The 27555-nt window shown below is 42.5% G+C and overlaps 1 protein-coding gene across 3 annotated transcripts in view; it reads right to left on the bottom strand.

Annotated features, from left to right (window-relative positions):
• Positions 1 to 1112: 1112 nt before the first annotated feature.
• The window catches only part of Osmr (oncostatin M receptor), a 61096-nt gene continuing 34653 nt past the window's right edge, over positions 1113 to 27555 (bottom strand). For 2 of the 3 annotated variants that reach the window (XM_028875599.2, XM_028875600.2), the window contains exons 8-18: positions 22916 to 23058; positions 22129 to 22282; positions 18885 to 18961; positions 17376 to 17601; positions 14794 to 14973; positions 13687 to 13791; positions 11666 to 11836; positions 10571 to 10744; positions 4518 to 4599; positions 4009 to 4081; positions 1113 to 3418 (exon numbers count right to left, since the gene is read on the bottom strand). In XM_028875599.2, the coding sequence (XP_028731432.1) occupies positions 2861 to 3418; positions 4009 to 4081; positions 4518 to 4599; positions 10571 to 10744; positions 11666 to 11836; positions 13687 to 13791; positions 14794 to 14973; positions 17376 to 17601; positions 18885 to 18961; positions 22129 to 22282; positions 22916 to 23058 (1943 nt within the window). In that variant the 3' untranslated portion in view covers positions 1113 to 2860. The remainder of the gene's footprint in view (positions 3419 to 4008; positions 4082 to 4517; positions 4600 to 10570; positions 10745 to 11665; positions 11837 to 13686; positions 13792 to 14793; positions 14974 to 17375; positions 17602 to 18884; positions 18962 to 22128; positions 22283 to 22915; positions 23059 to 27555) is intronic. The other variant, XM_037209407.1, reaches the window with a different exon arrangement.

Genomic DNA, 27555 nt, shown 5'->3' with positions numbered 1-27555 from the left:
TTTGAGAGATATTTTACTCCCTTGGTTATGTTTATTTTGAGATTTTTTAAGTTAGTTATGAAAGGTTTTTTTTTTTTTTCTAATTTCTTACTCTACTAGTTCACTATTGGAATATAGGAAAGCTGCTGGATTTTTAGATGTTGAATTTGATTCCCACAACTTGCTGAATGTGTTTATCAGATCTAAGAATTTTCTCCTGGAGTCTTTGGAGGTTAATATCTAGAGTATATAAGGAACTTCAAAATTAAATCATCTAGTCAATAAATGGGCTGATGATCTGAGTAGACAGACATTTCTAGAGGAGGGAAAAACTACCTGAAAAAGGATACAGTAACCTTAGCAATCAGTACAAGGTGAATTAAAAAGCTTTGAGATGCCATCTCAGGCCAGGCAAATTCCTGCTATCAAGAAAGAAAAACACGTTGAGTATGAGGGGGAAGAGGAACAGGATACAAAATCGTTTGTATTATTAGTGAAAATGTAAATCTGTACAGCCACTATGAATGTCAATGTGGTGGTTCCTTAAATTAAAAATAGACCTGCCATATGACCCAGCTTTACCACTTCTGCGTGTACACCTGAAGGACTCTTAAATCAGCATAGCACAGTATTTGCACATCCACGTTCATTGCCGCTCTGTTCACAATAGCTAAGCTAGGGAACTAGCTGAGAGCCATCAACAAATGGATAAAAAAAAAAAATGGACTTGATCACAGTGGAATTTATTCAGCTCTAAAGAGTATAAGACATTTGCAGGAAAGTGGATGGAACTGGAGATCATTATAGTACATGAAATAAGCCAGACTCGGCAAAATATCACCTTTCCTTCAACATGTAGGTTTAGTGCTGTTGGAGTTTATAGTGTTAGAGTAAGGACTGATACAGGAACATAGGAAGGGGACCACGAGAGGGAAAGAAGGCACCTTCGAGCATGTGAATCTGTCCAGGAACTGATGAAATGTGTGGATTCCAAGTTAGTGCTGAAGAGACCCTTTTTAGCTTGAAGGGGTACCTAGAAGTTTACATTTCTGTTAAATTTGTGAGGTGATTTATTGGCTACACTCAATAATGTAAGTTTTCATTCTGTTGAGGGAATTAAAACAATGTGATTGTGAAATGTTTCAAATTAGGCTTTATTGAAACAGCAAAAATAATGTTTTTTTTGAATTTATGTTTTGTGGATTATCTTTTAAACAAACAAATGAAAGAGAACCTTTACAAATCAATGTCATTAACATTTCTGGATACAAGTTTCCAGTGAGAAATACATTGACAGAAAAACAAACGGTATTGGCAGTACTGACCAAAGTCATCTCCAAGTAGACTCTTCACGACAGTGCCTGGTACTAGGTTAGGGCAGAACCACTTTCTCTATCAAAAGGCTTGGTTGTATGTAAAGAAAAGACTGGAGACCTTTAACAGAACATTTTTGATTGGTGTTACTATGTTCTAAGGCTACCTGCTATATGGCTATTGCTGTAGTATTGGTAACAGCCATGCATGTGCACAAAGTCGTCATTCCCACCGCACTCACAGCAGACAAGACAAAGGGACCCTCTCTATCGTATTTTACAATGTGACAAACATCAACAGGAAGAAAGTGATGAATTGAACATCTGTGTTTGTCCAGCTACCATAGAGCATCTTCCAGAGATTGTTTACAGGAGCTACGCTGCTACCAAGGTCCATGGGAGTTCAGGCCTTACCTAAAAATAATATTGTGTATAGTGGGTATTGTGTGCCATGTCCTAATACCTGATGCATGTAAGTGCTATGGAAATTGTTAATACTGTATTTAAGTAATCGATGAGTTTGGTACAGACATTTTTTTTCTGATTTTTTTTTTCCTGGAGGTAGTTGGATCTTGATGTTATCTTAAAAGACCTACTTTGGGGCCAGCGCCCAACTAACTTCTAACTCCATGGAACATTTTAAAGTTAGCGATAAATTGAATCCAGTCCTGAGGCTTTATTACTTTAGCATGATAGGAATGTGAGTGAGACAGAATTCTCTTGAACCAGACTATGTGTGGAAATAGGTTATTTAGATACAGCTTGGGATGGGGCAACGAATGCAAAAGGAACCACTCAATGAAATGTCCTGTTTTCTATTCTGAGGTAGTCAAAAAAAAAAGGAGGAAGACTGGAGTCTACTGCACAGGCTACTGTCACCTGGATACCAAGTCTGGAGCTTTTTGCAATCCTGTTTTACTATAGTAAGCTAGATGGCAGGAGTCCTGTGAAGACTATTCCTGTCTCATTCCTACATCTTACCTGTTGGTTTGGTTCAGTGTAGACACCAAGAGAAGTTTTTTTTACTGTATCAGTGACTACAAATTCTCATTTCAAGGTAAGGCCAAAATCTAGTTTGTAACCTTTCAATGAAATGTGGTAAGTCTACACAATAGGAGTAATAAGTCTCTTGTAGCGTTAATCAAAACATTTGATCCAATGGCTTTACCCTTACATATTATAGATTAGGTCAAGTTTACATGAAGATGTTTTCTCATTGCAAACCAAAATCCTAGGACACAGCCACTTTGTCAGTCCTGAGTAGATAGAGTTTGTGAAATCAATGATGAATATCCTATGTCAAGGTCAGGGGTACTCTGATAAGGGTGAGCCTGGAACAAATAATAACAAGGTCAGCATGCACCATTTCTAAGGAAGCCTTCAGGGCAAATGCCAAGTTGCACAGCTCCGGTCTTTAGTCTGTCAGCCTGTAATGATCTTTTATAAATCGGTGCTGCAGATAGTGGATGTTCCTGGAATCAAGGGCCAGGGCACGTTGTGTTGGCATGGTACCAACCATATCCCCAAAAGTGCCTGTAGTGTATGAACTGGCTTGCTGCTAGTTAACATTACTGTTCGTCCTGACCTAAAAGGATCATTGAGGTCGGGCTGTTATCCTCACTCAGAGCAGGTGGTGCGAGGCTCCCCGGAACTGCCATTTGCATTTTATACTCTGAACAGTGCACTGGCATGGGTGGATTTGTGGCAAGACTGTCCTTGTCTCCACACATGGGTGAAGCCAGCTGAGACACATAAATCAAGCTAGTTTCTTCAGTCGGGCTTTCCTCCAGGGACTTCATGTAGTCTTTTTCTAGAACATTTAGTAACTTGTTAGGTGGGGTCAATAGTCCAAGTTGATGTGGTGTGTCTTTTAGGGGTCCTGAAACGAGCCCGTGGGAACCAGAGTCAAAAGCTGACTGATCGTAAGTAAAATTCTCAAAGAAGACGCAGGGCACAGGGCCAGAGGAACCGCTTTCTATTGGCACGGAGGGAGGCTTAATGGATACATCTTCAGCGTGTGGTTTCCCAGAGCCTACACACTGTGTCTTGGGGCCTTCTACCTTGTTTATAACTTCAAGGACATCTGGAATGCAGTCTTTGACGTTCATTATTAAGTGGGGGTTCTTCTGCAAAGGAATCAAATATACATAATATATAAATGCATATGTAGGAGTATCCAAGTGCATTGTGTATGTAGTGTGAACTGAGGGCTCCCCATTCCTTCCTGGCCACGGGTTAACTCAAAGGTTGTAACAGAAGCCAGACGATTCACCAGGACAGAACAGAGCATTTTTGTCTTAGGAGTTCTTGTCTGACTCCCCATTGGAGAAAGCCTTCCTGTCTCACCACTGACTTTTCTAGTAGCCCACGATGAGAAAGATGCAATCACCTTTGTTTGTGTGGCTATGTTGGGATCCAAACTGGGCCTTACTCATGCTAGGCAAGCAAGCACTCTGCCGCGGAGCCCGTACCCTAGTCCATCCAATTGCCTGTCCCGTGGCCTTGTTTGTGTCTCTAATGTATTGTCTTTTCCTGAAGAGGTCTAAGAACTATGTAGCATGGAGGCTTAGGACTAACTTTATAGACCAGACTAGCCTCAAACTCAGTAAGGATCCCCTTACCCTTTATCTCTCAAAGGTAGGGATTGCAGGCATGTACCACAGTGCGGGCTCGATCAGTCCTTCACATGTTACACATACCACATCCCCACATTTACCTTGGATTTTATCAGTGACAGGATGCTGCTCTTGTATGGATTTGGAATGTCAGGGTAGCACTTCTCCTTCACCCTGGAAGGACAGTGAAATTCAGACTGAGTGCACAATTCAGTAGAATGGTTAGGAGTGAGAGCTCTGCAGTATCCTCTGTGAAGCAAATGACTTAATTCTTCCTTGCTTTAATGCCCGAACCATGGGATCCATGAAGATAACTACAGTACTTAACAGTATTATTGCAGGCACTCTATGGCTCGTTCTATATAAACCTTGTGGAACGCTGCCAAGCATAAGGTAGCATAAATAGTAGCTGTGGCCATGGAGCAACTTTTGAAATGGTTCTTTTCCCCATCTATTGACCCAGAAGGCACAGTTGTCAACTGAATGACATATGCTCACCTACATTTCTTTAACCTTTGCCTTTTCAGCATTCTTTCCCCGTATTATTCCATATCATTTCTGTCCCACAGTTTGTTTCTAACTCTCGGATAAAGGCTTCCTCTGCACTTACCACTGGCTTTTCCAGTAGCACGCAATGATGATGAGCAAGACACAGAAAGTCATGGGTAATAAGATCTGCAGCAGCATGTGGGCTAAAGAGGAAAAAGGAAAGGAATTATTTTCTAAGATTTATGTATTTATTATGTATACAGAATAGGGTGCCAGGTCTCATTACAGATGGTTGTGAGCCACCATGTGGGTGCTGGGAATTGAACTCAGGACCTCTGGAAGAGCAGCCAGTGCTCTTAACCTCTGAGCCATCTCTCCAGCCCAAAGTTTATTTGTATTTATTTATTTATTTATTTATTTATTTATTTATTTATTTATTTGTTTTTTGAGACAGGGTTTCTCTGTGTAGCTTTGCTGGATCTCGCTCTGTAGACCAGGCTAGCCTCGAACTCACAAAGATCCACCTGCCTCTGCCTCCCGAGTGCTGGGATTAAAGGCATGTGCCACCACCGCCCGGCTGAATTATTTTCATATATGCATTGGCCTCCTTGAAAGGATAAAAGGTTATGGTAGTGAAGAATTTTCCATGCTTACAGCTCTTCAAATATATGTATTTATGCAAGACTCAGTATGAGTTTTTAAATGAGTTTAATTCTGAAAAATCACTTCTCACAAATAAATAGGTCTTATTTATTAGATTTATAGAAATTTAACTGGATGAAACTTACAGGGAAAGTTCATTCTGGCTCCTGCCTGACTCAGAAGAAAAAAGGCCAACTAAGCTGGGTATGATGGTACATGCGTTTAACACTCCTAACTCCAGGAGTTCAAGGTCATCTTCCACTACATAGCAAGTTCAAGGCCAGCCTGGGCCATATGTATGGGACACCAAGCAATGCAGGGGGCCTTTTGCTGTGATCCAGCATTCCATAGTTCCAACTCATTAAGTCTGATAGAATAGAGCATAACTGTCCAGTTCCTCACTCGCTACCCTAGCTCTGTGGTAGGTGGGAGTACCTTCCTGCCTCTTGCCTGGGAGCTTGACCACATGCCTGAGTTTGGCCAGTATGATGATGAATGGATGGGTCATAGCTGTGGTCTAAGTAAGGGGTTCATTATGCTACATACTCATCCTCTTTCATCCACCGTGAAAAGAATATGCCCAGTATACTGCTGCCCTTTAATAGGAGTGCAAGTGACTTTATATAAAATATACCGGCATCAGACCCAAGCCTGGAGGTCAGCGTGGCCCAGTCAGTCAAACCATGCTGACGTGGGACCCTTGATCAAAAGACAAATACCTGTTTGCCACTGAGGTTCCAGGGTTGCTTATCATACATTAAAAACTGGCTAGGTTCAGGAGTTCCTACCTCTTGATATTGTGACAACATCGTCACCTACAAAGTTCACACTCAGGAATTATTTTTTTGGAGTTACCAAAAAAAAAAAATCACATTAAAATGTCATAATATTTTAAGTAAAGTGTGCCACATTCAGAACTGCCCTGGGGTATGTGTGTGTTGTGGAATACTTAAGATGCGTTACATTTGTTTATCCTGTGGAATATTAGATTTAATGATGCAAAGATGTGTTGCATTTTTTTAAGTTGCATTTGTTTAACTCTGTGATGCTGTCTTACTGTGCCTGCCTAAAACTCCTGATGGTCTAATAAAGAGCTAAATAGCCAATAGCAAGGCAAGAGAGGGATAGGCGGGGCTGGCAGGCAGAGAGAATAAATAGGAGAAATCTAGGGTCCAAAGAGAAGAGAACGTGAGAAATGAGAAAAGGAGAAAGAGAGAACACCAGAGGCCAGCCACACAGCAACAGCCAGCCACAGAATAAGAAGAAAAGAAAGAGATATAGAATAAAGAAAGATAAAAGCCCAGAGGCAAAAGGTAGGTGGAATAATTTAAGTTAGCAAAGCTGGCTAGAAACAAGCCAAGCTAAGGCCAGGCATTCATAAGTAAGAATAAGTCTCAGTGTATTTATTTTGGAGCTGGGTGGTAGGCCCCCCAAAGAGTAAAAAACAACCAACTACACATGTGATTTGTGGACTGCAGACTGGACGTGGAGACAAGACTTCTAGTTAGTCCTACATTAGAGTATCCGTGTCCATCTTAACCTCCTTTAATAATTCTGCTTCATTTCTCAAATGTATCAAACACTACTATGTTTTAAAATACTTTGCTTGTTTTGGTTGCTTGTAATTCAACTAATCGATCACTCAGCTATGTATAAACAAACTCCTAAGCAAATGACTTGGAAGGCTCTGAGGACAGTATACATGGACACATGGTCCTATTCTACCTGTGCACTTCTCAATCCCTTCTCTCTCCTTACCCAGGACTTCCTGGACTAGAAAAAAACAACTGGATTTGGGGACATTGGATGTTGGTTTGGGGATACTGGGTCTTGGGTAGTGCTAGAGTTTTGGAAGGGAGCCTGCCCTCAGTAGAGACCAACACTGGTCTGGTGAAGATACCTGCTCTCAAGACAAGCCCTTTGAGTGTTACAATCAATTTTAAAATTTGGTAAAAGTGTGAATTTACGTATTTTTTATTGAAGAATAAATAGAGGACAAGTTCCATTATCAGAAATGCTTGGAGCCAGAGGTTTTTAGTGTTTCAGATTGCTTTGAACTGGGGAATATTTGCATATTCATAGTGAGATGTATGAAGAGAGTCTAATTACAAAATTCATACAAGATTCTTCTGTACTGCATAGCCTGAAGGTAATTTATGCAGTACATTAAGGGTGGCCAGAAGTTGAATTTTCCTCTTATGGCATGGCAGCCCTCAAAATGTTTTGATTTGGAATTTAGAATTTCAGATTTATATTCAACCTGTGTGTGTGTGTGTGTGTGTGTGTGTGTGTGTGTGTGTGTGTGTGTGTGTGTGTGTGTGTGTGTGTGTGTGAGAGAGAGAGAGAGAGAGAGAGAGAGAGCGAGGAGGAGGGAGGGAGAGGTGAGTGGAGGGAGAGACAGATTAGAATACAGCCCAATGAGTTTTCACTACCTAGACATCCCCATCAAATCAGTGTACAGATCAAGAGGAGCATCACCCAGGGAACTCAACCACTCTTTATCTCTAAGAATCCGTAGGCTGGTCTTTTCAGAGTGTGATGGCATTCTCTCTCTGCACTCTGTAGTAGGACCGCACAGCAGAACTCACACCTGTCTTTATTCCTGTGCAAGTTTCAGCTGCATTGTTTTTATAACTGTAGAGATTTTGTTTTCATTACTCTATGATACTCCATTGTGTAACTATAGCAGTTATTTATCCTTCCCCGTTTGTGAGACTCATGAATGTGGGCATTCTAATACTTGTCTGTAGGTGGCTTTTTTTTGGGGGGGGTATACAGATATTTCTTTAACCTGTATAAGAAATATATATATTTAGAATATGAATATATATACATATATATATATATATATATTTAGAATATATATATATATTCTAAAGAAAGTTTTATTTAGAAGACACTAATGCTACTAGTTTTCCTAAATTGCTTGTATCAACTTTTTCCCTACCTATGGACAGCCAGGGCTACACAGAGAAACCCTGTCTTTTTTTTTCCCCTGTTGTCTAATTTTTATTCTTATCATATTAGTAATACTTACACAACTGAGAACTAAGAAACCCTGTCTTAAAAAAACAAAAGAGAGGGGAGAGGAGAGAGGAGAGAGAATTTGATTATTTTTTCCATTTGTTGGAGTTCAACTACTTTCAGGTCGGTTTTGAAAAAAAAACCTTCAAAACATAACCTTTCTATTCTGAGTGCTGAAAAGTTACTCATAGTTCTGCATCCTGACAAACAGAACGTAAGTTCTAAGTGCTACAGAAGATGCATCCCATGCACTCGGCCTGCTAACAGCCAGGCTCCCGAGCAGCTACTGCAGAGTGTGCCACTGGCCACCCTCTGCATGGGCCTGGCTGTTGGAGCCGTGGCTCGTGCCACCATCCAGCATTTCACCAGCCTGGGAAAAAAGATCAAAATGCAAGGAACCTCTTCTTCTGAGCTTGTCCTGCTTTTACACCTCATCAATCCAAAGGAATCTGAAGTTGAACCATCATTTGTAGGGAAACACCTGAGGCCGGTGTGCTTGTTAAAGCCGGGGGAAACATGGCTCCAATGTCCAGGAACAGAGGCAGAAGTGGTAGCAGAGACTGGGCACCCGTGAGGTCTCCAAAAAGACTTCTCGACCACTCTGCCTCATCATCTTTATTTAGCAAGCCAGTTGTTGTTCAAAGAAAAAGGACCAGCTCACAACGAAAGGGACCTGCTGTTAAAAAGGTACCACAAAATGGGCAAAATTTCCACACAACTTGGAATTTCAACACTACGTTTCTTGGGGGTATTTTTGTTCATGTTTATTGTTTTATCACACCAGTCTCCTTCTGGCAAATGCAAGCATTTCTCATTCCCATTTAACAAGGACTGAAGTGCAGTTGACAGTCACACAACTTTCTATTTTGAAATGTACAAAGTGTCTGTCAGGGAAGTTGTAAATAGTTGAAATACTTCCTTATTAAAAACAACCAATGTAATTAATAAAGCTAAAGTCATAAGGTTTACCACAAAGATTAATAAAATCTTGAAAATATTAAGTTATTGTTTTGGGTACATGTATGTGCACAAACCAAATGAATTCTAAAGGTGGAAGAAGATAATATAGAAATGAATTTAAAGCTCACTCTAAGAGTTGGTCATGGTGATGCATGTCCACAATTCCAGCCCTGGGGAAGTGGAAGCAGGATCATGAGTTCAAGTTCATCCTTAGCTCTGTAGCCTGAGTTATGACACCTCCATCTCAAAAAAATCTCGCCATCCAGCAAAATTACTTCAAAGTGGTAACCATACTCAAGTACTGTGAACTGTTGACTCAAATCTTAATGTGATTTGAATTCTGGACATAGGCTTGGAGACATCAGATCATGTGTTAGTCCCTCAGGCAGTTATCACTGCTGCAGCTGTGTGTGTGTGTCTGTGACATCAATTAGGCACTCCAGGACTACCATCCTAACTAGTGTGACTGTCCCATCCCAATAGCTCAGATCTCAATGAATGGATGCTGCATGGAGGATGCTGGGAATTTCTAGCTTGAGCCCATTTCTTTCTCAAAGATGAGTGCCTTCAAGGTCTCTTCAGCCTCGTTCTTCTGTGAATTCTTGAATGGAAACCACACCCTCACCTCCAGCACACACACACTCATCAAATGCTCAAAATCTTAGTGCAGCAAGGGGTGCCTCCAGAAAGACTTCCCATCATCTTTTAGAGACCGCTCAAAACTGGATCTTAATTTCACATCAAGAAAAAATGTCAGGACGAGCCAGTTGAAGCAGAATTGAAGCTCTTCAGGTTATTTTATTATAGATTTTAAGCATTGGAATTAAAAAAGAAAAGTGTTTGAGAAGAAAGTAAGAGACACTCAAGAACGGTGGTGCAGGCTTCTCTAAGGGGAGTAATCCTAAAACATTCTCTGCTTCACCCTCTATCGGATTACATTTCCCCCCACCTTTCTGTCAGTGGCCGCCAGAGTATATGATGGAAACACAGTTCCTACTATGTCCCTTCCCCTTTTCCTCCTCTCTGTCTCAAGCCAAATGCATTTTAGAGAGACATATCTCTTCACCTGACCTCTTCCCCAACAGAATCCACAACCACAGAGCTGGTGATGTACTGGCCTGATCTACTGAACACTGCCAGGCTCAGACTATCCTTAGACCCCAGCAGAGCAGAAAGCCACCAGCCAAGCCAGGAAACCAGACAGAAGGAAGGCTGAGGCAGAAGGCAGCCCACGATCGCCCATGCTGGAGAGAGAAGCTCCAGCTCTTCTGATGTCAACTCTAAAATATGCTGTGGTTTTCAAGTCTCCCCAAGACTGACTTCTAGAGACAGACATCCAGGGTCAGTGAGAAAGATGAGAAGAAGGGTCTAGATTTTAATTGGTCGGTTACTGCTGCTTTTACCTGGAGTTTGGAACAGGATTCTAGATAACATTTATGTGTGGAGGAGAGAGGAAGGGATGGGGAGAAGAAATTATTAAAACTTGCTGATCTAGACAAAGTGTAGGAACTTGATCTCAAGGAAAACATTTGATTTGGAGAAACTCACAGTGTTCGTCCAGAGTCGTGACCTTCGTGAATGTTCCATTGGGGCCTTGGCCAGCACTGGTGTACGGAGTGACGAAAAACTCATAGAGGGTTTCTGGCTGAAGGTTTTTCACAGTGAATGTCTTTTGCTTGAGGTCTTTGATGTCATATTCACAGACCACTAACTTATCAGTGACTGAAAAACAATGTTATCAAGAAAATCATATTAAGATTATAGAAGAGGGACTGCATGTGGCCAGTTAGTGGATGCTTGCCTTGAATGCACAGGCCCTGGCTTTAATTCCCGACACTACACACACTGGACATGATGGCACATGCCTGTAAGTCCAGCACAAAGAGCAGAAGTTCCAGGTCATCTTCAGTTACATAGTAAGTTCAAGCCAGCCTGGGGATACATGGAACCCTGACTTAGTAAGAAAAAGAAAGTGTGTGGCAGAGACTTTGTGGGAAAGCCAGGAATGGATAGATAACCCAGCTGTCTCAGTACCATTAGCATTTTTAAACCAACCTCAAATCAAATTGTAATTTTTCTGATTTTCAAGATGGGCCACAGTCAACCAAACATCCACTAAATGGGGGATGGTAATCGTACAGATACAGAACTCTGCCAGATCCTGTGAGCACACACAAGGGAAGAAAAGATACCGATGCCAGAAATGAGGCTTACAGACAGACTTCTTGCTCATAATACGCAGAAGGCCCTGGGTTTGATCCTCAGCACGACAAACAAGTAAATAAAAATAACATTTGCCAAAGTTTTGTTGTTGTTGTTTTGTCTTGTTTTGTTTGTTTAAGGAGGGGCTGGGAAAAGCAAGCAAGTTTTCTAAGTGGACGGACGGACTTCTTAAGGGGCTGATGGCCAGGCCTGCATTAATTTTGAAGTGAATTAAAATACCAATCCCTATACTCACACTCCTTTTTGTTTGCCTGTTGATTCTAAAATGACATGGGAAGAGCATCAGCCTGGTCCCTAGCCTGGCCTGATCACATAAGGGACCTTTCCTGTGCTCTTCCCCAGCTCTGGGGAGCACTCGGCCTGGATTCCATTGCTTTCTGAATGGTGTGCTGAGTCTAGGTGAAGAAGAGCAAGCATCACCTGGAAGCCACGTCTTTTTCCCCTGTGGGTGGCACTGCAACTCCTTGGATTTCAAGTACACACGGTACCCTTCTACAAAAGCAGACTGGAAGTCGCTGGCATAATCCTGCCAGTTCAGGGTGATGGAGTTGGACGTAAAGTTAACTCTTACCTCTGGGTTCTCCAGAGGAGCTAGGAAAGGAAGATGGGATAAGAACAAGTTATGATTTGGGAATGGTCTCAGAGCACATATGCAGACTAAGCAGACCACAGGTAGGCCTGGACATGAACAGCTTCTGTCAAGTTAAGGAGTTGTAGCTTTTCCCTGATAATGTAGACCCAGACACAGGGAGAGAGCTGGGAAGGGGCTGTGCAGTTGTCTCCTGCAAGGATTTCATAGATGAAGACCTCCAGACCCAGAGAGATTAAACAGTTGATAGACAAGTCACGGGAGGGAAAGTAAAAACAAAAGGTCTGTCCTAATCTTGATTCTGGCCTTGAAGTCTCAACAGTGTCTTCTGAATCTGAGACTCTACAGACCGGAAGAGGAAGGGACAGGAGAGGCAAGATGTGTTCACAGATGTGAGCGGGGATTTGAAGAATCCAGTTCTCAGGACAAGGCAATGCATGTTTTCAGACACTCCAGGAATGTACAGGGTGAATCCTAACCCCTGTCACTTACACACACACACACACACACACACACACACACACACACACACGCACGCACGCACGCACGCGCACGCATAAACATTTTTGCCTACTGTCTGCACACAGAGATACATTCACAAATGACATGCCTTCTCCTTTCCTCTCCGCCAGCCACAAATACTGGATCAACTCCCCCAAATGATGAATTTTAGAGTCAGTCTGATTGGTGAGACAACCAAGAGCTTTCAAAGTCCAGAGACCTAAATGCCAAGCATTCCAGTGGGAGGAGTGAACAGCCCCATTCTGGTGGTGGGACAGGTAAATATCCAGAGAAGGTGATTTCACAGCAATTCTAAAAGAAACGAGTAGCGTATTTCAGAAGCTGGAGAAGCCCTTTGACCCAAGGATTCTGCTTCTAGAATTCATTGAAAAACCATCATCGCAGTCATGGGGTGATAGCTCACTCAGTAAATGCTTGCCTTTTAAGCATGAGAGTCTGAGTTTGGTCTCCAGAACACATGCAAAAAGCGGAGAGTGCTGGTGTTTGCTTGAAAGCCCAGTGTGTATGGGAGAGGAGACAGATCGATTCTTGGAGCTTGCTGGCCAGTCAGTGTAGCCGACTTGGTGAGCTCTGAGCCAGGGAGAGACAGATGCCAAAAGCATGGTATAGGGTATCCAAGGAACAATAGAGGCAATCTCCAGCCTCCACCTGCATCTGTGCCTGCACACACACACACACACACACACACACACACACACACACACACACACACACAGAGAGAGAGAGAGAGAGAGAGAGACAGAGACAGAGAGAGAGAGACAGAGATACAGACAATGACTTAGCTAAAATCAAAGTAATTCAGACTAAGCACAAGAAGGTGGACACAAAAAGAGAGATTTACAACTTAGACCTACAAGATATTTGAAGATAAAATTTACAGTTTCTCAGTGAAAGTCATTGTCATCATTCTAAATTGTCCAATGATAGGTGACAGGGCATGCACAGGGAGTGGGGGTGGGGCTTTCTAATCACAGAAGCAGCACTGTGGCCAATTAATATTTTGTGGCATTAATTAAGAAAGCAGTTAATACACTTTGTAGAGTAAGATCTTATTTTCATTTAAAAGTGTGTATCTGTATAGAGAAATGGGTATCAGTGTATAATAAAACACCAACTGGATATTGGCCTTTTGGGTGCTAAAATTAGCAATGATTTCATCATCTTCCATGTAACATTTTATAATTTAAATTAAAAACATTTAAAATTTTAATGTAATTTCTAAAATAAACGGGACCATAAAATTAAGCTTGGGAAGGAACTCTTCCTCAGCACAAAGCTCGGCTAACTCGGAACAAGTCTCCATGAGGCACACCAAACGCCGCCTACTTACCCAGTTCCTGGGTGTACCCTGTTTGTTTCTCTAGTAACTGAGCATTCTGTTGCGTAGATCTTCCAAAAATTCTGAAGTTGTAACGGACCCCTGGTTTAAAAGCATCTGGAGAAGAGAAGTCAAGGATTTTTTTAACAAGACAGAATGACATCATCATCTGAGTTGAAAAGAAAGAATGACCGACCAATGAGTGTGCACTCCCCTAGAAGTTTCTTCCTCAAGATCTTTCCTTTTTTTCCCTCTACTGCTTCCCTTCTTCCGCTAGACCTCAGAATCTTCCATGTTTCAAACATGGCACTGTCCGGAAAGTTCTATACAGACTGCCATGCACTCTGGAGCCAGGACCCTCAGCCTGCCCTCATCTATGTGCATGGAGCTGGTGCAGAACCAGGCCAGACTCACAAACTCCTCCAACGCTGTTTTGGACATTGAATGTCCTTACACTATTGGTCTTCAGTCTTTCCATTAAAACTCAGAATCTTGAAAGCCTGACTTCCCCTTCCTTTCTTCCTCTTTCCCAAGCAGCCCTGTAGTCTCCCTACCAAGCTCTTGGGCCCCTGAATCTTGCAGGGGCCTTCTATCACTTTCTGGATCTAGACAATTTCCACATCAGTCCTTCAGCCTAGTAGATGGTACACCTGTGCTTCCTGCTTAAGCAACTCACTGGAGCCTCTTTGACTTCCCTAAAGCAGCAGCAATCTTCAAGTTGTAGATTCAGTTAAGGAGGTAAGAGTTCATGCCTACAAGGTTATTGAAATTGAAAGCCAATATTTTGTTTCCAACAACTGTATGCCCTAAACATGTCCCAAATATGCGCTGTTCTCTGCATCTGCAAAAGCTTTCTGCAAACGGTTCCAACATCCCTCTAATTTGGGGGGGGGGATTATTAACATCTGTACTATGGGTGTACATTTACATACTTTGCTGTTGTAGGTTTTAAGCCCAAAGGTCAGAATCTATTCTCACAAAATCTGATCTCCAAGCAACCACACTGGATTTGTCATTTCAAAATCATTAACCCAGCACAGAGTACTTGTAGGTTAGAAGAGAAGTCTAAGTTGAACCTGCTGCAAGGGGGATGTGTAGGGGGAGTGTGGAAGTTCTCACCTGAGGTGATGATGGTGCTCGTGGTATTGGGACCTAGGTTCTCCCATTGCAAATCACAGTGTTGGTCCCGGGAATGTGCACACCAGTCCACAACGTAGCCTACAGCATCTCCAGATAAGGGGTCCCAAGAAATATGGAATCCATCCTTTGTCCCATTAATTCTTTTTTCATGGACCTCTTCTGGACAGAAACAAACAGAATAATACTTCTGATTCAGTTCACTGTATTTCTTTTACAATTTCCAAGGAAGAAAATAAACCAACATTTGCAATGTTTGTTTATAGTTTTGGTTTAAAATGTCTCTTAAAGGCTTCCATACCTAAAACCTTGGTCCCCAGATTGTGGTACTCTCTGGAAACAGAGAGACCTTTCAGATGTTGACAGTGGAAGGTGGAAGTTAGGTTACTGGACATACTATTAAAGAAGACATTGGCACTCTGGGTCTGTCCTCTCTTTGCTTCCTGAGCACCTTAGGTGAGCAGCTTTTGCTCTACCAGAAGCTACCCACCATGATTCTCATCCTCCTCACAACCCAAAAAGCACCAAGTTAGCCAACCATGATACTGGTCTCTACAACTATGAATGAGGACACACTTTATCTTCTTAAAGTTTGTTACTGTCATGTACTTTGTCCCAACAATGGGAAGTTGACTTTCTCATAGGTAAGAACCTCAAGTTGCTATATAGGATGAGTGCAGGTGTTCCTCACTATCTCCATTCTTCAAATCATGTTTGTGGCTTCAAGACACAGCTTGCTAAGCGTTAGGACCCCAAGTTTGGAATGTCTCCTCTAAAGGTTCATTTGTAGTGTATTTGTATGGTTCATTTTCAAAAGTGCTTCCAGCAAGCTTAGGCGCAGCTACAGTGAACAGACAACATTGGAACCTTGCTGACAGCCTGCTAACGACACCCCTCCCCACCACCAGCCAAACTAAAAGCATAGAGTAGCAAATTACTAGGAGGCAAGCTTGCCTGAATGGCCATCCACCTGATACATTTTAAATAAACAGTATGTAAAACACCTAGATGAATCCAGCACAGGTTTTGTTTGGAAAATGACAGGGGGAAATGTAAGACCCGGATGGTGTGTAGGATGGCTCCCCTTCTGCTCATTGCTCAGCCAAAGAGGAGACTTGTGTTAGGGTTACACAAACTGTTTCCATGCTCCATCAATGGCCATTCTGGGTTCACACCCAGTTTTGTAAAGTCATGAGATAAAGCGCCTTGTTCCCACCACTCTGAGTTCTCAGTGCTCTTCTTACGAAGCACATTTCTCACGTCTATGGATAAGTGAAGGGGAAATGTCAGTTTTGATGTGAGACAGATTTGTTTCTTTGATGGAGGAAGGCGAGAAAGCTGTGTGGGCAAACTTCTGGGGGGAACCAGCACCCTGAAGGAACCATCTCAACGACCTTTACCTTATGCTGAGAGCTGTACAGCCTGTTGGGTGCTCCTGCTATATAACAATGTAACCCAGGAGATGAACAGCACCTCAGTTTCATGCAATATTAACTAGTAATTAGAACTGCCGGCTGACACGGGATGCCCAGAGAATCTGAACTGCAGTCTTCTGTGTGATCCTGTGGAAATGGGTAGTTCTTCAGCCTCGAGGTCAACGTGTGGCCCCACTTCAGAGCGACAGAAGGGGTTTCACCCAGGACAGTCCTTTTTATAAATAAAATACCTTCTAATATGGTTCACTTAGCTTAAACTTCAACTGAACTGGAATGGAACCACACAATCTTTCACAGCCTTATGAGCCTGGCACCCTTAACAGCAAGAACTGAAGGATGGCATTGTTGAAAGGTACATGAATGACCTCAGCATGTCAACTGCTTTTGCCTCTTGTCCACATGTGCACCGTTTCAAAGCAGGTGACGGGGGATTTACTATGCCAGGATTTTTCTGTGGCTCAGTCAAGAAGGTCATTAACGTCACTCTTGGTTTTAGATGTGAGATCGCTTCCACTTGGCTCACTCTTTAGTTGGCTGAGAGACCTGTAGGTTATCATTGTTATTCGACAAACTTGGCCGAATTCCAGTGTCTCCTGAAGGAGAACATCAGCTCTCCTTAGGATGTCCACGGGCTCCTTTGTCCCACCACTGTTCTCCTCAACATAGTCTCACTGTGGAGCAGAGGCTGACCTCAAACTCATGATCCCCCTGCCTCAACCTCCCAAGTGTTGTGAATATAGGCATGCTCCATCAGCATGGCTTTTCCATAAACTCTTTACAGGTGATGAGACTGGGCAAATATTGGTTACAGCACAGTAAATATGGCCTATATCCCATAAGCCAAAAATCTCTAGGGTACTGTCTTGACTCTCAGAGTGAATTGCTGTGAGACTGCATTTACTCAAATAAATTTTAGATCATTCCTTAAGTGTGCATCCAGGGACAGAGTGTGCTGGGTCACTATGAAGGCACCATCACATTACAACCTGTGGATACGCCCAGCTCCAAAGGCAGTGCCTACGTGCACAAGGTTGCCTCAAGCTCTGGTTTTATTTGTTTGTCACTACTTGGAAACATCACCAATATTTTCCTCAAGAATGTAAGCCAAATTGACCAATGCTGACTCACCACGTCCAGAACCATCAGAGAGGGCTATCACTGACTCAGGCGATGCACCCACGCTGTTGTTGGCTGTGACGTGAATCTTGTAAGAACTCCTCGGATCGAGGTCCAGTTGTGTGCCAAGGGCTGGTGCCCAGACAGAGTAGTGTTCTGACTCAGTTGGCCTGTCTTGATTTTCTACAACTATATTATAGGATATGATTTTGCCATTGGCCTGTGATTTTAATAGTGGCTGGAAAAAAAATGATAACCCTTTGAAAATGAGCTTTACTCTAAAATTACTCTGTAATTACTTTTTTATTCCCTCCATCTCTTAGTTGCCCAATCCACATACACCTAAGAACATATCCACTCATACACATACACACACCTATGTGTACACACACACATACTAGCACATTCACACATGCACACATATAAACATATTAAAACAAATGTATATGTGTGTGCACACACATGCACACACATACCAGCACGTTCACACAGTGAAACAGAGAAATCATCTCAACACCAAGTTTAGAACTGGGTATTTCAATCTAACTGAAGAAAGCAGAGACAAAAACCACTCAGAGATTATATTAAAGATTTATAGTGTGTCCAGAGAGCAGGTACTGAGTCTAAAGTCAAGAGGAATAGAGACTCCTTCGATCTGGAGGACATAAAATTTGGAAGGCAGCTTAAAGAAGACCCAGGAGTGGAACCAGCACTCTGAAGCCCTTGTAAGAAGAACCTGCATCCTGGCCTCCCTTTACCTAGTCTTTTCTCACCCTGACCACTGCCATCTAGCCCATACTCCCTCTTTTAGAAGACACTCATGGTTACAGAGAAGTCCTTGCCCTTACAGTCCCAGCATCTGTCAGTGATTCCTGAGGTCTGCTCTCCCTGGGACAGGCTCTGTGTACCCCTAAATTGCACGCAGATCAAGCAGCAGCTGTCTCCTCGGGATGTGGAAAAAACTCAGACATAGGCTCGGTAGAGTCAACATGTATATGCAGAGCCCTGGAAAACTGTGCCAAATCAAGGGGAGAAGAAAAGCTGGAGGGCTGTGACCAGGGGCCAACCATCTCCTCTCCCATGTTTTGGTATGAGACATTGAGGAATCTCAGAACCCTGAATATAAAGCTGGCCTTCCAGGTTGTCATGTAGTGTACTGGTCCAGGCAGAGGGATAATGCTGATCTTCCATTATAATTTAACAGCTTGATTTGAAACTTTTGTATTTACATATAATTAGGAGTCAGGTATGTGACTATAGACATAGTCCCTTGTATTCAATCTTGCAAAATGTTGTGGCGGGCCTGAGTTGAACATACAGAGAAGGTTCTAGCAATCAGAACCAACCATCAGCCATCAGATGGGCTCAGGACAATTGTAGCCTGAGCACAAAGACACAGGTATGGAGTGGGTCCTTCTACCTGATAACCAGCCCTATGAGCCTGACATCACAGTTTCTCCTGGCTGGGCAGAACACTGCTGTGCAGAGGCAGCAGGTCAGACCTGGAGCTGCACGACTTACCTTCCAGTGTAAGTTCAAAACACGACTTCCATTCTCTAACCGCACTCGTCTCCATACATCAAGAGCCTGTGAGGGAGCTGAAATTAACCAAAGAAAAGTCCCTGGGTCATATTTGTGTGCAAAGCAGGCCGTACTTCCCATGTTCTTCTAAGACAGAGGTTCTCCAAGTTCCTAGTGCTATGCAACACCTTCCCTGTCGGGGGGTCATGACCCATAGGTTGAGGAAAATTATTCTAAGCCATGGCGATTACCTGTCCTTCCTGGGGCCTCTGTCTATGGGTCCACAGCCATACTGCTCACTAACCATTCATAGTGTGGGCTTTAAATATTTTCACTGTCTATATTCATAGTACATGATGCTATATTACATTGAGAACAGTCCCATGTACGTTTATAGGAGCTGCTTTAAAATCAAAGACCAACTGCTCTTGAACACAATACCAAACTAGAAACTTACGTCTTGGCCCAGAGCACTTGAAGCCACCAGAGAATTTTTATTTGTAAGAACAATTCTAAGAGGAGTTAGGTCAATCTCCTCCTCCACCCCCCACCCCCACCCCTGTTTCCTAGACAGCACCCATTGCCATGTGCAAGGCTGAGGTAGAGACACACTAACCTAGGCCTTGGGGGCAGAAAGCCTAGGGGCTCTTCCTGGCTTTCATGATTTCCTCCAGCTGGGCCCTCATTGAAGTCACAACCTGAAAATATTTCTTCCCTCTGCTTCCTGATCCTGTCAACTATCTCCTGTGGACACACAGGGGACCTATTGCCTGGTCCCCAAGTCATGGCACCATGTACTGCTTCCAAGAGTCCACGCTATGGTCTCTGAAAATAAGTTGGAAGATGAAATCAGTGCAGCCAGGTCTTGGCTCATCCAACTTTGAAACCCTAGTATCAGGCTCTGAGCCCAGGGTCTTAGGGCAGGCTCCAGAAACACTGTCTGAAGAGTGAAAAGTGAAATAAAACCCAGAAAGCAACCTGCTTAAGCATTCCTGCCTTGTCTTGCTGTACCTCGTTCAGAAATTTGTGTAAAGTGAGAGTTGACTTGCACTGCATCTGTGCTTACTCTACTGATGTATTAGGAGGACTCACTCTCTTTCCATATCTATCTATCTATCTATCTATCTATCTATCTATCTATCTATCCATCCATCCATCATCTATCTACCTATTTATCATTTATCTATCTATCTATCTATCTATCTATCTATCTATCTATCTATCTATCAATCATCTATCTATCATCTATGTATTTATGTGCCTTCAATCTGTCTATCCACTTTTTATCTATCTATCTATCTATCTATCTATCTATCTATCTATCAATCATCTATCTGTATTTTTTTTTTCAGTGTTGGGGATTGAACCCAGGTCCTTGAGCATACTAGGCAAGTGTTGCATGACTGAGCTGCACTCCCCCAGCTGGCTGAGCCAGTCTCTTAACCCAAGACCACTCTGGGTAACTCCCTAATTAGGGGCAGAACTAATATATATACAACAGTAGGTAAAATGTATAGAAAGGTAATTAGGTGTCATGCCCGTTCCAACTATTTTAAATATATTAACTCATCTGCATTCCTGTGGTGTAGGTGTTAATATTTACTCCATTCTCTCAATAAGGGAAATAAGGTTCGGAGAGACTAAGCCAACTGCTCACAACATGCAGAAGTCAGAATGAAGCCATTGGAACTTATGGCTGACAAGTTCTCAGCCATGACATTATTCAGGAAATTGATGGTCACTTTCAGGTTTAAGTTACCGGCCCAAGTTCAACAAAGATGCTCAAAAGCATGCCTCTGCAGAAAAATAACATCAGTGTGATTTGTTTTAAACTTTTAAAGAACTGCATTTTTCGTTGTTGCCTTTCACTTTTAAAAATGGATGGAGATGCTACAAATAGCTATGTCGCTTTTAGTTTGCAATTCATTTTGCTTGATATTTGCGTCAGACTGTGTACTCTACTTAGAACCAAACTTTCCATCGTATTTTTGCGGTCATATTTGGACATGAATAGGAGAGTAGAACAATAATCAAAAAAGAAAATACAGGCTCCCGCAACTCCAAGGGCTGCCAGGTATGTCTGCTGAGAGCATCGTTGGCATCTTTTTGGCTAGTTCCTGGAGACTCACAGGCGTGGCTTCATTCTATAGCGAGACCCTACAGGCACAACTCATACTCAAATGCATTCTCAAAAAACCTCTACAATCAGCCTGTGAATGGACTGGAATCCAATCTTAGCTGAGTTTTCCTCCTTTAAATGGTCCTTCTAAAATGGCACAGGAGATTCCCTGTCTACATCCAGACAGCAAGAAGGGACAAAACATACACATCCCACCTTTCTTTTGACAGTAACATAGCTAAGGCTCGAATCCACATGATATCAAGAGTGTAATGATACAACCAAGGAAGAGCATCTCTGCAGTCCTGGAGCTGCAGAGCTAGGCTGCTGGGAGTGAGTCCCAGTGCAAACACTCCCTTGGCCTCTCTGCCTTTGTGGTCTCCTATACAACATGAGAATCAGCACAGTTCCTGCATATGTCATAAGGAGTACGAAGCATCGCGAACAATCACAGATGAGCTGCTATTGCTTTATCGAATGTCTGCTGTTCATTAACACTAGAAACACAGCCAAATCCCTCCAATCCTCAGGTTCAAGTTGCCTCACCTTGAGAATGGATAACAGCCATGATTTACTATTTTGAACTGGAAAGGTCTGAGAGCTGGGCAGGCCATTTTATCTCCTGACACCCACCCAAGTCCTAGGACATAGCTCTTTGGAGAATAGCGATATAGACTCAGGACTGAAGAAACCTTAACTACCAAAGACAATCCAAGAGGACCCCAGTGTACTAGCACTGGGATGAATCCCTTACTAATAAAGATGACTGTCCCAAAGACCATAGTATTCCCAAGGACAGTCTGATGCTGTGTGGTATAAGGCCAGTGCTTTCCAAGGCACTGACACAGCTTTTTCTCCCCAGTCCTGAGTCAAAGATCCACACCCAAAGCCAATGCAAACCCAGCAATAGCAAAGAAACTACTTGAGAAAACATACACTAGAAATAACACTGTTATCAAATTTCTTTTCTTACTAAGCATTTAATCTAATTTTAAAGTATGACATTCCCTTTGTTTTAATACTTCCCTCTCAGCATTTGGCACAAATGGGAGCTCTGAAGGAAGTTGTCCCATGCATATTGTGAGACTTAGACTGTGAGTTCTAATGCCAGGGAGCCCCACATACCAGCCTCGGGTGTGCTGAACTCCTTTTGAGTCCAGTCACTCCATTTCCAGAAGTGGTTGGCATCTGCACAGCGCACACGAGCCTTGTACTCTGTGTCTGGCTCCAGATCACTGAAGAGGTAGCTCGCACTCATGTGGACAGAAACATTGTGCTCCTGAGTCAAGAAGGTGAAGAGAAAACAAAGACTATAGCTGCATCTGTGTTGCAAAGCCAATCAGAACACCACCATCTCTGACTTGGAGTAAGACTGGGTATTCTTCAGGAGGGAACGCTTTCTCCCTTAAGGTTTTCTTTTCAGTGTTAAATGTTTAAATCAATTTCAGGATCCCCTTTCAACAGATAATCCACACTATGAACTAATGTTGCAATAAGGACCTGATTGATCGATTGGTTTCTCTTATTTTTAGGTTGTTCTTTTTGATTTTGGGTAAGGTCTTGTAGCCATGGCTGGCTTGTAACTTACTATGTACTTGAGGCTGGCCACAAACTTGTAGTAATCCTCCCGCCTCTGCCTCTTAAGTGCTAAGATTACAGTTGTGCCCTAGGACGTTTGGTCTAAGATAAGACGTTTTTTTCCTGTATTTTGGTTATTTTTTCAGATAGTCTCATTATGCAGCCAAACCTAGTTTCAAACGTGTGATTTCCCAAGTTAGCCCCCTGAATGCTAGAATTATACATGTGTGACACCCAAGTTTAAAGAAAGAACAAAAACAAAAGCTTATTCAGCCATCTCTCTGATTTGGTACATCAAAAATGTTTAAGATAGGAGACAAAGCACTGTTCTTACCTGTATCCCTTCTCTTTCATGTTGGAGTTCAACCTGACACAAAAGTGTGTAGCTGTCTCCACGGGAGTGCACCTTCCAGGTCATGTTGGCTTTTGTAGCACTTATAGTTTCAAGGGTGACATCATGGGGAGCCTTTAGATGAACTGTCAATAAAAGGAAAAGGAGCAAAAAAGAACATTCAAGCAGATCCCAAACAGAGTTCAGTAACTAGGCAATTCATTTTGTCACTTAGCTGTTCACCAGCACTTTTTGTTTGTTTAAGAAACATAACATGCAAACAACGCCAGACTTGGTGACAATATGTATTATGTCAAGTAGACAATCTTTTTCACTCACTATTGCCTTATATATTTTGTATGTATTAGACACTGATGCTGTGGATATCACTCTGTATAAATAAACCACTGATTGGCCAGTAGCCAGGCAGGAAGTATAGGTGGGACAAGGAGAGAGGAGAAGCCTGGGAAGGGGAAGGCTGAGTCAGAGAGACACTGCCAGCCGCCACCATGACAAGCAGCATGTGAAGATGCCGGTGAGCCACGAGCCATGTGGCAAGGTAGAGATTTATGGAACTGGGTTAATTTAAGATATAAGAACAGTTAGCAAGAAGCCTGAGCCATTAGGCCAAACAGTTTAAATAATATAAGTGTCTGTGTGTATATTTTATAAGTGGGCTGTTGGACTACCAGGGCTTGGCGGACCTGGAGAGAAAACTCTCCAGCTGCACACTGAAGTAAAATACAAAAAATAACTACACATGGACTCTTAAAATTACATAGTAGATAGATCAGTCAGGTTGTGGAGGAAGAGTCAAAACTTAAAGAAGACAGCTAATGGAGGAAGGCTATAATGCACCCTAAGTCTAACTACGATAATATTAACAGTGTCAAGGAAATAACCCTAAACAATCCAATGTACAAAGCATCCCAGAATAATGTCACCAACTGCCGAAGGCAGATGCCTCCAATGACCCGCATGATACAACTGCTACACACGAGTTTGAAATAGGTCTATGAGCTAAAGCCAAACGGATGAGATGCACAGAAGGAAAACAGTTCTCAGCAGATGAACTGAAACTAATAAAGGGGAAAATGAAAGAGGGAACAGTGCAGATAGAGGAAGGTGTAAGTGAGAAGAGGGATGCTGGGGTATGACCGGGGGAGAGCATGGTGGAGAGTTAACTAAGGATGTTTGAAAAGCCATATAGAAAACCCTATCTTATAAGCATCATACACACATTTTTTAATTTAAAAGAGTTTAATTGGAGTTACCCTACACAGGGACTATTCTCATTCCAGGCACCATACATTAGCAAATAAAATGTCCAGCATATCCACTCAAATTGTTGATCAGAGGTGTCCCAGAGACCGTTAAAATAGTATAGGCTATTGCCAGCAATCTTGGTTGTCCACTAGAACTTGATGGTAAGACCTTATTGCTGAAGACACCACACACATTAGTCACAGGATATGGTGACAGGAAGCTTCCTACTGCTAGAGAGCTTTCTGAAAGGTGCTATACAGACTGTCATGGGAGGGCTGGAGTCAATCAATAATCTTACCAACTGTGAACCCTGTGAACTATAATAATGACCGGGATGGTAAGATGCTCATAGCTACAATAGTGGTATGAAGACTACAGGGGTAACCAACAACTTTTTACTTGGATTTATGGCCCACCACAGAGGAAAATCTAGCCAAAAACAATCACTGCAATCATGGGACCCAGGAATAAACTCACTACTGTCATTCTGGGAAATGAACATAGTATCAAACTGCCCTTTAAATGTCTATCTCTCTGCTTATAGAATAATGTTCAGAATGAAGGGCAAACTAAATAATAATGGCAAAAAGTAAATAAAGAACTAATTGAAAATTTTAGAACTGGAAAGTACACTATGGAAAATGAAACCCTGGCTTGGAGTCAGCTGAGAAACATGGAGAGTGGCTATAGACTATAAACATCACATGGAAAAATCAGAAAAATTTAGACTTTTCTGTGGTGTTGGACAGTGGACCCCATGGCACAACATTTCCTGGTTGCTTGAAGAACAACTAAAGCTGATGACCTCAGGCAGTTAAAGAACACAAGTGATCCCTGGTATTCATCTGTTTATATGCCTCTGGGTCATGCCATTTTACTGTTGGGCATGTTATAGACAGAGGAATATGGACCACTCTTAGCACACAACTTTACCTCCATCTGTGAGGAGTGTCCCCATCACAGCTGAGACTTTGAACCACAGAATGGACATGTCTATTTGTGCCTGTTGTCTGAGTTATAGATTATTCAGTGAGCACTGTCCTGCATAGGGAGTGGAGAACAAGACATTGCCTTGTTTATATGGGACTTAACACAAATTAAAAAACTGTTTCAAACCGCCCTGTGACAACCAAGTCAACTGCTCAAAAAGCTCTTTGTTGTTGTTTGAGACAGCGTTTCTCTGTGTAGCTTTGCGCCTTTCCTGTATCTCGCTCTGTAGACCAGGCTGGCCTCAAACTCAGAGATCTGCCTGCCTCTGCCTCCTGAGTGCTGGGATTAAAGGCATCAAAAAGCTCTTCTGAGCATAAAGACAAACAGGAGATTTCTAATAGCAAGTCAAATTCCAGGACCATATAAGCTAAAAGTCAAAGGAAAATCTCAGAAAAAAAAGTGGTTGTTCGGCCTGATTAGCCCAGTAATAAGAAGGAGTTAAGGGACAGGTGAGTTTCTCTCAAGACAGCATACACACAACCTCTGTGTCATTTAGGCCCTCTGCATCAAGGTGATGAACAATGCCACTGACTGTAAATGGAGTTTCCTGCCACAGGATGCCTTGGAAGCCATTCACCAAGTCATGATCCAACCCTCACACCCTCACTCCCAGAACCTTTAGAGTCTCCTAGCCTCACGCAGTCACAGATGTTCAGAACCTCTGAATGTACTGAGTAGAGAATGTGACGACGGAAAACTGCCACTAGGTATACACGACTCTCAGATTTGAGGCATGTGAATTGACACACACACACACACACACACACACACACACACACACACACCCCGTCCCACTCTTTCTCCTTCCTTCCTTCATCCTGAGGTCTTACTGGATTACAACAGCTAGGCTCAAACTCATGATCATTTGTTTCAGCTCCCCAAGGGATGGGACTACCAGCATGGGCAGCTCCTTGCTTGCTGCTGGGCACTGCTCTCAGACCAGGCATCAGATAACCACAGCTTTGCATGTGACACTATGGTGTGAGCTACCAGTTCTTACTTGGATTCGTGCTAATTATTATTACCAGTAAAATGGGACTGGGTTAACAGAGCTTGATAATTCAATGAAATTGTACATCTAAGATAGGAACCAATCACCCCATGAACAAATGCCTCGCTTACCAGAAGGTCAAGTCACCCACTCACCCATCAGTGATGCTTAGGCTCTTCCCAGGTTTGTATGGGGAATTAAAGCTTCTGATTGACCATTTAGCAAGGTTTACTGATAGCTTTGTCAAAAAACAATGGAATGAGGGCCGTGGCTGCAATCTGGCCAGTAGATGGCAATCTTTTGACTAAAAATGGGCATGGATAGTCCAATCTGCCCTTAGGCCAAAGTAGGCACCTTGGTGATAGTCACATGGTCTCTCCTTGCCACCCTTTCTTACTATATGAAGACAGAGGTGGGGGCTGGGGCTGGGGCTGAGGCTGACACCTGCCCTGATGGTCTGTTTGCTACAGGGAAGGGTGATTAATTACAGTTCTCTGGGGTGTCTGGGTCTCTATCCTCAGATTTTCCTCACTTTAGGATTTGAGCTGACAAGACCGGTGTTGTTCTTTCATCCTTCTCCTGACATTGACGGCCCAATAACACAGTAGATGCTTGCCGAGGGATTCAAGTTCGTGTGCTGAAGTAAGGAGACAGCCAAGCCTCATAACTTGTCAACAGAAACTCAACAAAGTGACTTGTAAAGCAAAGCAGCAGTGGTATTAGAACCATCAGACCAAGACCTTTAAATAATTACAAGAAACTTCAGGAAAATAAAATCTTACTATTAGTATACAGAACATGCAGCAATTTTAGATGTGAACCTGATTTTAAAATCCTCAAGCTATATAAAGCAATAGAAACACAATGAGAAATCAAACAATAGTACGTAATGAGGACTCATCAGCCAACTCAAGGATGTATAGGTCCAAAGAACACAGCTAACACCCTGAACTAACAGACACAGTTAACCGTTCCAGTGTTAATCAATTCCATCCCTAGATTATGTTCCCCAAAGCTTCAGGTGGCAGATGCTTTCATGCAAGACAACATGCTGACAGTCAGGTTCAGAACCCTCAATCCAACCACAGAAAGTTTAATGAGCATGTATGGAATAGACACTGATGATTAGAATAAGGTTCTGTCAGAAATTAATATCCCCAAATGTCTTCTATTTGGGAAATTTGAAACCCAAATAATCTGTGGATTAGTTTATGGATGGTGTTGGGAACATCCAAAATTCATAGTGAATGCATTAACATGTCAAAACTTTCTAGACCGTTTTGGATGTCCCTAACTGACTTTTCTCTGGGGGTTTGGCTTTACATATCTTATTTGTGGGATGGTCAGAAAATAAAAGGAGCAGCAGACTAAATTCAAGAAAGTAGAGGAAATCAGG

Source organism: Peromyscus leucopus, chromosome 11 (genome assembly GCF_004664715.2).
Source record: "Peromyscus leucopus breed LL Stock chromosome 11, UCI_PerLeu_2.1, whole genome shotgun sequence".
NCBI classification, from domain to species: Eukaryota; Metazoa; Chordata; class Mammalia; order Rodentia; family Cricetidae; genus Peromyscus; species Peromyscus leucopus.
This window is presented reverse-complemented; position numbering and strand designations above follow the sequence as displayed.